Below are 14,488 nucleotides of genomic sequence, written 5' to 3' on the forward strand. Positions count from 1 at the left end.
AAGAAGTGTGGCCAGCAGGTTAAGGGAGATGATTCTCTCTGTCTACTCCAGTCTTGTGTGATCCCACCTGAAGTGCTGCATCTAGCTATTCAGTCTCCAGCACAAGAAAGATGTGGACCTCTTGAGAGGGTCCAGAGGATGACCACAAAAATGGTCATGTGGATGGAACACCTCTCCTGTGAAGAAAGGCTGAGAAAGTTGGGATTCATTGTTAAACTTGGAGAAGAGAAGGCTGTGAGGAGACCTTATTACAGCCTTTCAAAGAGGGCTTATGAGAAAGGTGGAGAATTTTTTTTTACCAAGGCCTGTAGTGACAGGACAAGAGATAATAATTTTAAACTGAAAGAAGGTAGATTTCAAGTCAGTATAAAGAAGAATTTATTTGCAACAAGAATAGAGGGATACTGGACCAGGTAGCCTGGAGAAGAAGTGCAATGGCCCATCTCTGGAGGTGTTCAAAGTCAGACTGGATGGGGCTCTGAGAAATGTGATCTAGTGGAAGGTGTGCTTATCTATGGCAGGGGCATTGGACTATACATTCTTTAAAGGACCATTCCCACACAAACCATTCTATGATTCTATGTTCCAGCAGCACATGCTGACAGTCGCTATATGGACAGCTAGTCAAACATGGATTGGGCTAGACAGGTATCAGGAGCTGGCTAGAACTGGCTGATGCAGGTAGTTCTGAGGAGATATTCATTCGGGACTAGTCAGGACTGACAGCTTTCTTGCTATACAAGCCAGATATGAAAATCTAGAGGGGACTCATGGCACTGAGAGAAATGAGCATGCGCACACAGTGGCAGGGAGTGGCACACAGGTAGAAATAACTATTTTCCCAGTGACCCCCCCATGTCCTTTCTGGCATGTGCTTTTAGCAGGTGTGCAGCAGGGGGTCAGGGCAATTAGGTTAGGCTGGGTGAAGCAGCTTCTTCATTCTAATTTCCTCATACAGCTACAGCATACAGTGAGAACTGCTCACTCACTTTACCTCTTGGCTCTGTCCCCAGCATAGCCACTGGCCATGTGGTAGGGCTCAAACTTGGGGACTGGTTTTGATCTGCTCAAAAGCTGTGGCAAGTAATTCAGTAGTTAGCAGTCCTGCTCTAGTTTGCCACCTGTGCCTAGGGTGGACACTTGCAGGAAGGGCAGAAGCTGGCTGATTCCTGGATGACGTCTGATTCTGCTGGTTTTCCATGCCCAAATCCCATACCTGTAAATCAGAAAGTCAGAAGAGTCCAGCCATGGAAAACTGATACACATCAGCTCACGACCTAGTGGTAAATGCTATGCTTTCAATCAAGACCACTGACCTTCACAGAAGTCATCAGCATGTTGGAAGCTGTATTCTCCTGATCCATGTCACAGCTGAACTTGTAATAACAGTGGCAGTAATAACAGTGGCAAAAAAGCAAACAAGGTTTAACACCATACACAAAGCAATTGAGGGTATTAATGTATGAATCCCATTGTGCCCACAAAGGTAGAGGGAGTAGCTCCTTGATTTGTCTGTATCTTTGCTGTGGTTGAAAATATAATTGCATATGTCTTCGTTTACCGACTGAAGGTTATAGTTCCTTGTAACACCATTCGTAATTACTAACGAGTATCATATTTTGTGTTCTTACTCACATGAATTATAGCTGTATACTTAAAGGCATATCGAGCTCAAGACTGAGAAAATGGTAGTAAGAGATTCCTTGACAAGCCATGTGTAAACCTCATTAACTTCCTTTTGCTCTTGTTTCCTTTGCAGTTTTAAAGGACTAGAATAAATTAATTATAAAAGCCAGGAGAAGATGAAGATAGATTTTATACTTAAGAGTCCCTGGCAATTGTTTTAAGAACACTAGGCTGTGAGACTGGAGAGCTTAATAGCCTCAGACATTTGTCTTGTAATTGGAATTATTTGTCAACAGTTATGAATTTAGGAAATATAAACTACATAGATACTTCGAAAGAAATCATCTCAGAAAGTTACCATCTTTCCAGGAATTTACATTTATTTTGATTTTTTTTCCCCCTGCTCTAGACTTTATACACTGGTATTGTCATTTATGCTCCAGCTTTAGCACTAAATCAAGGTAAGATGAGTATACTGCAACTGTTCCTCTACTGATATAAGTTATTCTGCATATAGTATTGGTATGGTGGGGATTTTTTGGTAATGCAGCACCTAAAAGTATAGCTCAGGGCTTGATTGTGAAGTCTTTTAATAGGAACTCTGTAATCCTGGTCCGTTAATCCCTGCCTGTAAGGAATTACAGAAGAGATTTATGGGAATACTGGCTCTCATTTACTCTACCTCTGATGCAATACCTGTAGATAAAGGCTTTTTCAGAAAAGTTGAGAAGACTTAAGTAAATTTTGAAGGCAATGCAGGCACTAATGACAAGTTTAATTCTTCTGGCTAAGTGCTATTCTTCAAGATGAGAGCAAGGCAAAAGTTCTGTAAATATGATTTTGGGCGGCCTGGAACAGTTTAATGTGGTCTGTTGTTTTTCCAGGAAAACCAGATCAACAGCAAAGAGACTGTTAACTTAAGATATTTATTGTGATATTTACAAAGTTAAATATTTCCATCGTCTACTTCACAATGACTCTTTGATTTGAAAATGAGCCACATTCATTTCTAAAAGGGCAAAAGCTTTTCTATGGAGCCAAATTAAACTTTTAATCTGACACCATTAATTTGTTCAGTTGGCAAGAAAAGAGAATAACAAAATGCAAATAAAAAATTAATAATTTTGGCTAGAATCAAGTCACAGTTTTTCTACTTATTGAATTGGGCTTTTTGCCCTATTCATTGAACAAAAAAGAAGAAAAAACCCAACACTCTCTGTACTGGTTTCCTCCAGTGTATAAGTCCCTCAGGTTTTGCGACTTCGATATTTATATTTGCCTTGCAAATACATGCTAAACCAAGCTATGACGTAGCTGGCTTCTAATCAGAATAACTTTTATTTTTCACTAGTTTTGTTTCAGTATTTCTCATTAGCCTGAGCTCTCTGTCACATGCCCCCTGATACCCTGCCTGGCAGCAGGTGAGCATTCTAAGCTGGGGCAGTGACAGCCTGTATGTCAGCCACAGCACAGTGTTACAGTGTTCTGTATACCAGAAACGTAGCAGAAACCTGATCCTTAAGAAAAGGAAATATAAAGTAAGGGCTTTTACTCTGACACATATCTTCCAGATGATGCTTGAACAACCTTATCTTTGTGGAGAGCCCCCATACTTGCTTAAATCCCCGCCCAAGGGCTCATTAGCAACTACACTGGTGTTTCAAGGAAGGACATGTATTTTAAAACCTTCCTGAGATGGGACATACTGGATATGTTGTTTGGCAGCATTCACAATAAAGGCAAATAGCTTCTTACATAGCTTCCTGAAATAAATCTCAACTTTTTAGCAGTTTCCAAATCTGTAACAACTGTTGTAGTTTTAGAATTGGTTGGGGTGAATTCTATGGTTTAGACACACTAATCTTTTCATTGCCATTTATACCTCCTATTTTTGCATTTAATTTATTTCTAGCTTAAAATTGACCTTCAGTGTTTTGTCCCCAATGCCTCATTCACATTGGTGCTATTTCCCTCTCTTTCAGTCACTGGCTTTGACTTGTGGGGTGCAGTGGTGGCGACTGGCGTGGTCTGCACATTCTACTGCACACTGGTATGTGGGCCCTTCAGTTGAGAAAAAATCTGTTCTTTCACCACTCACATCACATATGAAATTTATTAAAAAGTTAAAAAAAATAATCAGGTTACTCTGTGGAATTACATTTCACAGGTGTAGCCATGGGACCATATTTATCCAGGGACGTCACTGAATGCATAGGCAGTTGCATTATGCAACTCAAATATTTTTTGTTATGGTACACTCAAACTTCTGTTTTTGTTGAAAGAATAGCAAAACAGGTAGATTTCCCTTTCCAAAAATCCTCCTGTGATTTTTCTTCTGATCTAGTAGGATTTTGCTGTGCAATTTGTCAAACACCTCAATGCAACTGTAACAGTCTTGTGTGTTATTGAATAGAGCCACTGAAAACAGCATGCCACAGGAACAGATTGGTCTTTAATTTAGTGTTAATTGACCAAGTGTCTAGAAATGATGAAACAGAACCTCAGTGACAAATTTATTTGCATATGGTGGATTAAATAATGTTTATTTTTATCCAGATGATTGATATGCCTTCTGGAGTTAGTGGTCCTGCATATAAGTAAGATGAGCACTGTCTGAAAATTTATCTTTTGATACAAACTTCTGAATCGGGTTATGTGGTGAAGGAAATACTGGATTAAACTAAGTGTATATCCAAAGTAAATTCTCATGCACTTCGAAAAAGGGCCAGGATGTTCTGAATAGGTTCCAGAATACAATTCCTAATGACATCAGTACAGAATAAGTTCCATTAAAGGTGAAGATTAAATTAATCTATTATGGATAATACAGATGGAATTCTTTCTATTAGCTGAATGTGAGTGCAAAGCAGGAGTGCTGATGCCTTGTTGTACCTGATGGGTGCTGTTTCTCTTGCAGGGTGGTCTGAAGGCAGTGGTGTGGACAGATGTTTTCCAGGTTGGAATCATGGTTGCTGGATTTTCATCTGTGATTATACGAGCTGTGGTGGTTCAGGAGGGAATTGGACGCATTGTAAATGATTCCTACCATGGAGGAAGATTAAACTTCTGGGAGTGAGTTTGTACTTACAGAGGATGTGCCTCTCTATTCCTACAAATAGAGCTCATGTGACTAACTGTGATATTAAACTGCTACTGAAGGAGAAAGAAGGCAGAAATTATGACTCAGTTTGTGTATATTTTTAAACAAGCTTACCTAGTTTGAGGGATATTTTTTAGGTTTTATACCATGCAAAATCCTGGAAAGAGAAAACGTTTTTACTTTGTCAAGTAGGTGTTTTAAGGATACGTTTGGGATTCCACAGAAAGAGAATGGTGAATAGGAAAGCACATTTGTGTTTATAATTACAATTTACAAAGAGCTGTTTTGGCATTTCAGCAACTGGACCAAAACAAATAGGAAAATAACAGTTTTTGCCTAATCTGAAAAAGGGAATTGTTTTTCTTTTCCCTGAAAGAAAAAACAAAAGTAGTTTTGATAGTATTTTACCCTCCATTATTGCAAGTAATCATAGCCTAAAAATATCACTTTACAAGTTCAAGAATATTCAGTCTGACAATGTTGAATCAAAGACCATTTCAAGTAAAAAAGTTATTGTACCTTTGATGAATACAAGATTCTTCTGCGAACCTTCACCCAGTGCTATTAGGGAAAGTTTAGTATGACAAGTATTGCGATTTGTCCTTTGTCTATCAGTTCACAATATTAATCAGCCTGTTCCATAAATTCTTCACCAAATTCTTCAGTAAGAAATTAATCCATGGGTATTTTTTTCTTATTATGAACAGTGATTTATTTCAATCTGTTTGGCTCATTTGCAGTGGTCATACTGCATTGATTCTTTTCCCAGTCATAGAGTTCACAGATAGAAAAAGAAAAGGAATAAAGGATGTAATAGGTGAAATAATACTACAACGTTCACCAAGATAAATATAATTTATTGGTATATTTAAGTTTGATTTAAAAATAATAATTTTTCATGGCCACCTAAAATCTGCTGTTTACTTAAGGCTAAACCAGCAAAATGTTTTATAGAGTCTCTGTCCACAAAGGCTGGGATTGTAAACACACCTTTATACTGGTGTTAGACTGATGTCCCTCTAGATAAGCAGATAGATAGGCACATTACACTTTTTACTGCAGCATCATTTCATCACAACCATCACAGGCATCATACAGCTTTACATAAGACTGTAGTTTATCGGCAAATAAAGCTTCACCTTTGGACAGTTCAGAGTGTTTCATTGGCTCAAGATATCAGCTCTGAGTTCTAAAATTTGCTTTCTGTGACTTCACGTAAAGTTAGAATAACTTAATGTCCAAAATCTGCCAAATTAGCAAAGTTTGTATTAGAACAAGCATGGAGAAATTCTTTCTTCTAAGCATTAAGGTCTTTATCTATTAAGAAGACTTCCATATTCTGAGTTTGTTTTCTCTTTTTCCTCTCATTGTAGCTTTGATCCCAATCCTTTGCAAAGGCACACCTTCTGGACGATTGTTATAGGTGGGACCTTCACGTGGACCGGTATATACGGGGTTAACCAGTCTCAAGTCCAGAGATACATTGCATGCAAAAACAGATTCCACGCAAAGCTGTAAGTCTGTCTGCGGTTACTGTCTGAATTTAGCAGTGGCTGTTCTTTATAAAAGATTTTTTAAAAAAAAACGAATGTGGGGGTATTTTGTCTGTATAAATTACATTTATAAAGGCTAACAACTTTTGCCTTCTGTTTTGTGGACCAGGTAGAAGAAATTTGGCCCAATAAGTACTGGTATATGAGTTACATGTGATTGCTGTACGATTAAACTTTGTGCCCGTATTCTCATATAGAAACAGCTGCATTAAGTTTATGTGCAACTTAAAGACCAAATATTATAGTACTTATGCTGAAGTCATATCAAGACAGTATCTTTAACTGCTGCTCCACTAAACCTAAATCATTGTGTAGGGATTTCGCATAAATAAAGACTAAACAATTTTTCCATAACAATGAATATAGGTGTGAGGAAATCCAGAAATTACTTATTCAGTGATAAAATTGCTGAGTAATCATGTATTTTGTGTTCCTAATAATCATGACTTTTTTTTAAGGAATTAAATGTGGAAACTGGCGGAGGGTTATGTTCTCCTTGAATGTAAACATTTCTGATGAGCCTTTACTCAAAATGGAGCATATTTACTAGCTCTATTACCTTTTCTTTATCTTTAGTATCAATGTATTAGTTCACAGCTCAGGATTTAAGAATTACTAGTGATCTCATGAAGTTCATTTATAGAAGAAATATAGAAGCACACATCATAACCATAGTCCCTATACATTCTGTCATTCTATGGTACAGTGACATACAGAGAAGAAGCTTTATGAAGGCTTTCACATCATAAAACTAGCAAAATATCACAAAATCATGCACCATTTACAACTGAAATATTTTGTTTATATCAGTAAAGAAAATCTGCTTTTCAGCCTTTTGTGCTGCAGACAGGAATGAGTTGATGCTCATTATCAGGCGCATCTCCAGCGTTCCCTGCATACCAGTTCACTTCTCCGCAGTCTCTGGCACGTGGCTGGGTTCTGGGTTCTCAGCACTGCAAAGGCAAAAGGCACATCCCACAACTCCCTGGAATGATGGTTTATGGAAGAACAGACACATACATTGCACCAGATTTGTGTGCCAGTCAGACTGTCCTTCCCAGCACATGCTCCACTTAGGGCTGTGCCCCTTCTTGTGGCCTCCCTACCCTCTTTGAGAGCAGACACACCTCCAGTGTCTCAGAATCAGAGTGTGACCAAAGGGAATCTGACACCATGTCAGCCTCAGGGTAGATTTTCTGAGCTGTTGCAGCAGCTCTGGCCAGGGCTGGAAGCTATCTAGTTCTGGAGGGGGTTGGATGGAATTTAGGCTCTCATATTAATGGTTGCAGAGCCTTAATCAGTATAGCCGTGTCCTGCTGGCATGGGTGGTTGGATTCCATGGCATCTTGCTTGTGCCTCACTTGTGCAAGGTATTTCTTCTGCATGAAGAAATCAGTTTGCATAATCATTGCAGCTTGTCACAACTACAAACACTGCTATTCTGTGTTATAATATCTAGTTTACATTCAGATGTAATTAAACACATCTGACAGGTCATGTTAATGGCCTGTATCTCTTATTGTCATTGAACCAGTACACAGAAGTGCAAAATGTCATCAGGTCAAAGTAATAGGGATTTTTACCCCCATGCCATTTACTGTAAGGCTTTTTAAGTGACAGCACAGTAACACATTAGAGCTCAGGAAATAATTCCTTCACAGATCCCAACTTGCAGGTTTTGGGAAGGCCTTTAACACCAGCACAAGAACAGGAATTTTCTCAGGCTTTGGGAAAGGATTTCACCCAATTCAAGAAACACCAGTAAGTAGAAGCACATTCTGTCATCTCCAAACAGCCACTAGGCAAATTGAACATAATGCTTGTATCTGAATGATAAGAGGCACTCAGAGCAGGAGAGCTAAACTGTCAGAAAAATATGGGCTACTAACACGTTTTCTGCTACTTTCCTTTCAAGATCATCAGCTGGCATATTTCAGTGCAAACTTCTCAGAGTCAGACTGAAACAAACAATTGAAATTTGAGTTTTGGCTGCTTTCTGCAGTCAAAATGCCTACTTCACTCAAAGTCTACCCCATGTTACTCATGAAGTATTAATGAAAACACCTCCCTCCAACAGTGCTACAATTATTATTCTCCAGTGCTTTGTCATAGGGTGTACCATGAGCTGGAATGTAAATCAGAAGGAAAAAAAAAAACCAGCTCTCTGTCAAATACTGAAGCAGTTTAAAAACAAGAATTACTTAAAAATAAGACAAACTGTTTTGCTTCTATGGATTTCTCTTGACTTTCTAATCTTCACTACAGGCTCTAGGCTAATTCTTCTATTACATCAGTTCAAAAGAGTTGGATTGGTTTTATTCATTGGTTAAATTTTGTGCTAAATCAGTTTCTGGGTATTGTATATCAACATAGATTATGCCAGTGCAGGAACAGTTCTGCTAGGTGAATGCAAGACATCCAATCAATATGTAAGCATCTATGAGAAGAGAACTGCTTCATTTTTACTAAATTAGAGAGAAATTTTAAGTGCTGTTGGTTCTGTGTTTAGACCACCCCTAATTGCAAATACAAGGCAAAAAATGCAGAGTTCCCCTTACTATATATGAGTCAGCTTTTATTTATATAGGTCTTTTAAAGAGTTTGCATAGTGCTTGCCGATAACCTTTCTATTGGATAAAACTGATAGCTCAATTAATTAATCTACATTATGCCTTTCTGAAAATGTCCATTTCAATGACTAACAAGGCTTATAAAGTTAGGTTTACTTCTTCATTCATCCTGCTGGTCCTCTACAGAAATACGAAGGCTGTTGCCCATTACTTTCTTGGGCACTGAAAGCACTAAATGACCTCCTGAAGCACTGCAAGCATGGATATATTTGCACAGAAAACAAATGTCCTCCCTGAGGAGGTCTTACAGATTGGCACAGGTCCAGGGTATGTGATCTGTTAGGAGGTTAAATCACTATCAGTGATACACAGGTAACCAGGAGGCAACTGCTGGAAAGCAAAGCTGTTTTTCAAGGCCTTGCTCCCAGTGAGTACATTTGCTTGTACTGACCACTGTAGGTGAGAAAAACTTTGTGACCCTGGAGAAATCAAGAATTTTGTGACCCAGGAGACATCAAGAGCTGAAGAACATTTGAGAAAACCAGAGGCTTAGAAGGAAAGCAAAAACCCTCACTAAGCAAGGAGAACAATGTGGTTTTCACTGCCAGTAGAAGTGCCTGTTGTGTGACAAAAGCAGCATAAATGCCTTATGAAAACACATTTCTGGTCTCACCATTGGCTGAAGCTGAAGCTTGCATCAGGATGTGGGGAATTGATGGAGTTTTTGGATAATACCAGAATCCAAGTTGTTTAGTTTCTAAAGGGGAAGCCATGGGCTTGTTGAGAGTCCCTGCTCTCTGGAAGTGGCAGTGAGAGGCAGCTCCAGACCAGGTCTCAGGCCCCAGTTTCTCATTGCTGCTTCCCACAAAGACTGTCTCAGGGGGAAATGGGAGATTTGTAGCTTTAGAAGGACAAATCCAGCATTTTATAAGCATGATACTACAGCTCCAGAGACAAAGGAGTGCTAGTGCTGACTATAAGGTACCCCATACTTGGATCTGAGGCACCCTGCCTTACAAATCTGCTTGGGGTTTGTCAATGGGCGTGGCATGGGGGAAAGAGCATCTTCTGGCCTGCTGCCTGCAATGTACAACTCATACACATGGTGAAATGTGGGGATTGCTGTATTGCTCCCATCATCTCCATTGTCAGGGGACAAGTGCTCAGACTGTTATCCAAAACCAGAAGTGTCATTGGTACATTCAGAAATGTGATCTCTCTCCAGGTGAAATGCTGGGAGTCATAAGGTGACTCCCTTGCTGGCAGGCAGTCACTGATCAGGGGGGTCTCCTGGCTGCAGGCACCAGCACTTCCTTGCTTGGCCCTGGCAGGATCTTTTATGGGATGTTGATCTCTAACGTGGTGTTTCCATGTGTGTTGGTGCAGGTCCCTCTACATCAACCTGGTGGGACTCTGGGCGATCCTGGTCTGTGCCACACTATGTGGGCTGGCCCTCTACTCCATCTACAAGGACTGTGACCCATGGACGGCCAACCAGGTGTCAGCACTTGATCAGGTAGGGCCTCCCATATTCTGGGGAAAGGTGGTGGAAGGGTATCCTTCCTCTGCAGCCATAATAACCAGACAAAGGTAGTTCAAGAGTCAGAGGTCTGGAAATAGTAACATGCTGGAATCCTGTGTCAGGCTGAGACCACAGTGCAAGGGAATAACCTGGAGAAAGCAGCAGATCCATCCTTGGCATTGTTCAGTCCCTGCATTCCCCAGCTATGCTGGAGCTGCAAGTCCCTCAGCACTTGGTAAGGTGACCAGCAGGGAGAGCTGCAATGTGGAGAGTGCTCAGTCCGGCCACCTCTGCAGACGTGTGGGGTTTTCACCCAAAATGGGTTTAGGGGTGTCAGCATCGCATGAAACTGCTTTGGCGAGAAGCAAGGGAAGGAGAGCAGCAGTGCCCTTGCGAGTGACTGTGGTCCTGGTGAGCTGCTTTGTGTCATCCAACCTAAATTCTTCTGGGCTGACAAAGGCAAAACCCTTTCCAGATTCAAAATATACTTGTGCCCAAAGCACGCTCCTGGAGGAAGGCTGTCAGCAGGCAGTTCTTTGTTAGTGATGGTGAATCTTTCCCTCCTTCGAAGGAGAGATGGGCAATCAAACTGCTGCTAAGAACTACCTCTCCGCTGATGGTGACCTCTCCCTAAATAGACCTTGAGCAGCAGGTTTATCTGAGGAACAAGAGTTCTGGCAGCCCATAGACTGGCCAGAGCCAGGGCCCAAGGAAATCAAAGAAGTTTTATTTGTACATTTAGGCTAAGATTATCACAGGGTCTGGAGAATGCTCCAATGAACAGTAGCTGGAAAGCCAAGAGAAGAACACAGACAATAGAACACCTGAGGTAAGACCACTTGGTCTTTAAGAGTAGAATAAAATAAGAGCCAAGGTGGAAACTGGGAGGAAATAAGGTTCTTCCTATCAGTTAAATTCATTTGGTAGAAGCTGAAAGCAAGATACTAAAAATATCAATGTGGCTGTGCAAAAAAAAAAAAGGTTCACAGGAAGAAAATCTTAAAATTCCTCTCTTTCCAGCATTCAGATCTTACAAACATCAGAAAATAGCACACAGTTTCCAATAAGGAAATGGATCTCAGGTAACAATACCTGAGGTTATTGGACTGTATATAAACCCTTTTTTTCTGGAGTCAACAGCAGAAAAAGCGTCTGTGACACTCAGCCTCTCCAAGGGAGTGATGTAAAGTACAGACCACCTGCTGTGCAGCCTAGCTTGCTCTACAATTGTCACTGGAAACCAAGGTCCTGGTGGCATGGCACCCCAGATAGTTGGTCTCAACAGACTCTCTGTAGCTCTAGTAGACTTTTTAGGATTGGTTTTCTTTGTAGAATCCAATAAATAGAGCAAGATAGGACATTAAAATTTAGAACAGCTGGATAGAATGCCAGTGAGAAGGCTGTAAAAAACAATACAGTGATAAAATGAATAATTAGGGCAAGATGGTAATTCTTCTTAATCTGAATTTTTCAGCTAATGCCATACCTAGTGTTGGATATCCTGCAGGATTTTCCAGGAGTGCCGGGGCTTTTTGTGGCTAGTGCCTACAGTGGGACATTAAGGTAATTTAATAATTTGGAAACTACTACCTTTTTTCCCCCTTTTTTGTTGGAGCTAAAGTTGCATTTATACTAAAACTTCTGTACTTATTTATTTGTCTGGTTAATTTATATTCTTTAAAAAAATCACCATGACCTCTTTGATGATGCAGCTTAAAAATCCATAGTTTCCAATATTTGGGTCCTAGGACTCAAAGCTGTTTGGAATTCACTACTAACAACATGAGGAAACAGCTAGCCACATGCGATGTAAAACACTAACCAATTCTTCTCTGTGCTTTTGAAGCCCCTCTGCTATAGGAATTTTCAAGTATAACAAATGGGTGGTTACACCAAATAGGTACATTTGGGGAAATTTCCTGTTGCTTATCTTTAATTTTCCAGTTTCAGACCTGCATAACTTCAAAGCCATCTGCCTTTCCTCACCTCTGATCTTTAGAGATTTCTTTTCCAGAGTTCCTGGGCTTCCAGTTGTTTTGAATGAATTCCATTAAGCAACAACCACTGTGTATTTTTACTGTAGGAGACAGATTGATACCCTTCTATCCTGTACTGGGGAATGCTTTGTTTAGCTTTCCCAAGGAGTATCTTTAAGAAACATTGCCTGTCTCAAGGAAGGCTCCGTACAACAGTAAGCAGATAGAAATGAAGAAATTTACAAATGTGACATCAGAATAATTTTTTTTTTTATTCTGAATACTTGTAGCTACGTAAATAAAGGGAACAGCCAAATATTTGTTTCATGTGCTGAAGAAAAGCTGGTGGTTTGCAAGATCAAGGTACATGCAGACAAAGGATCACCTGGTTTGTGCCTTGGAAGTGCTGGTTTCTCTGATCCCACAGGGATCAGAGCCTCAGTAGTTTGGTTTGGACTAGATGCCTAATTTTTAGATGATTGTAATTAGATTATTTGAATCTTCCTCTGAGAGTGCATTAAAAGTAAAGTGATGTTAGAGAATTTTACCTACCCAGATATATACTTTAGATAATTTGTGAAGATATTATGTATACCAGAGATGTTTACAGCTGGGTTATATGTAATAGATATTTCTATTCAGTTCCCCAGGCCCAACCCAACTTTTCGTCAGTATGTGCCTTGACTTCACCAAGGATAATTATTTTAAACAATTTATCTAAGCTGTTAACTGCGTTCTCTGGAATAATAAGTTATTTAAACCTATGCAGCAGTTACATTAGTTTTCTGACACTGTTCTAGACAGTGGCGGTTTCTCTGTGCCAGTAACGTACCCGCTATCTATGATTTCAGTTTTTAAGATATAAAAAATTGTATAAATCTTGCCTTCTATAGTACGGTGTCCTCCAGCATCAATGCTCTGGCTGCTGTGACCGTTGAAGACCTCATTAAGCCCTACTTCAAATCTCTCTCTGAAAAGAAGCTGTCACGGATTTCCATGGGGATGAGTATGTCTGGAAAATATATTTTCTGCTTTTGCTTTACAAAGTGAAGGTTTGATTCAGATCTTGCTTGTGATGGTGTATGTCAGGAGTAATTCATTCACACCAGTGAGACTATGTTGGTGCAGCATTTGCAGGAGACAAGATCAGCTGTGTAGGTTTTACACAAGTAGGGGACAAGTGAGTTTAAGGAAAAAAGGAAACCATCTTGTTTGGTCTTTAATAAGGAAAGATGCACTGCATCTGTGTTCAGTACTGATTCACAATTCTACAAAGCCAAATATCTCTGACTTAAACACCTGCTATTTTTCTTTCATCTGTCAAAAATGAGACGCAAAGGAAGCTATTTTGAATGTTTTGAATTGATATGTGAACAATAGCATTGTGTCCCAAAAATATTCCAGAGAACAAGAAATTTCACATCTTCTCTGATGTCACTCTGTTTAGCTCCTCTGCTTTAATGTAACTCAAAGAGAATCAGAACTAGACTCAGCAGATGGTTTAAATCTGTGAAGTGCAGTTGCCATGTCTACTACTTGTACTTCTTCCTTGAGACCAGCTGCAGGTGTAGCCCAAGAAAGTGTTGGTAGTAAGAATGAAAATACCTCAGTGCTGCCATGGTGTCATAGCCTATACCAGGGAGCATGGCAGACTGGTGGGAGGGTAACAAGTGTTAAATATTTTCACATGAGAGAATGTGCTGGTTTCTTAAACATTGCAAACAATGCTTATGCCGAATTTGTTGTTTGTGGTATTGTGAGTTGCCTGACACATCACAATGAATAGTGAGATTAAACTCTTGCTAGAGCAGTGAAACTCATCAGGGCGAAGGTGGAAAAAAACAAGTAAGCCAGTGTTATGGCTCCTGGGAAGAGACACTAAGTCCTGGTGACCTGAGATGTTGTCTGTCACTGTGCCAGCTCCCAGTGATCAGCCAGCATTTACTCTTTTGCTTCCTAGACTTTAGACTGAGAAGTGAAAGTCATTCCCTCAAAATAAGGACAGTGGCACAGGAGCTGGGAAATATGAACAATAAGTGGGTTATTGCCCCTATGAGTATTCCATGTGGCTGACATTTATTAACTAATCTTCAGTAATACACAGAAAAAGGATTTTGTCAAGTTCATATGATCTCTTCTTA

At 39.9% G+C, this 14,488-nt stretch overlaps 1 protein-coding gene across 1 annotated transcript in view; it reads left to right on the forward strand.

Annotated features, from left to right (window-relative positions):
• The window catches only part of SLC5A8 (solute carrier family 5 member 8), a 29,046-nt gene that overhangs the window by 4,580 nt on the left and 9,978 nt on the right, over nt 1–14,488 (forward strand). The window contains exons 3-9 of the mRNA XM_083859804.1: nt 2,036–2,087; nt 3,609–3,676; nt 4,544–4,698; nt 6,100–6,240; nt 10,236–10,365; nt 11,846–11,934; nt 13,241–13,353. Coding sequence (XP_083715930.1) covers nt 2,036–2,087; nt 3,609–3,676; nt 4,544–4,698; nt 6,100–6,240; nt 10,236–10,365; nt 11,846–11,934; nt 13,241–13,353 — 748 coding nt within the window. The remainder of the gene's footprint in view (nt 1–2,035; nt 2,088–3,608; nt 3,677–4,543; nt 4,699–6,099; nt 6,241–10,235; nt 10,366–11,845; nt 11,935–13,240; nt 13,354–14,488) is intronic.

Source organism: Zosterops lateralis (assembly GCF_965231275.1).
Source record: "Zosterops lateralis genome assembly, chromosome: 4".
Taxonomy (NCBI): domain Eukaryota; kingdom Metazoa; phylum Chordata; class Aves; order Passeriformes; family Zosteropidae; genus Zosterops; species Zosterops lateralis.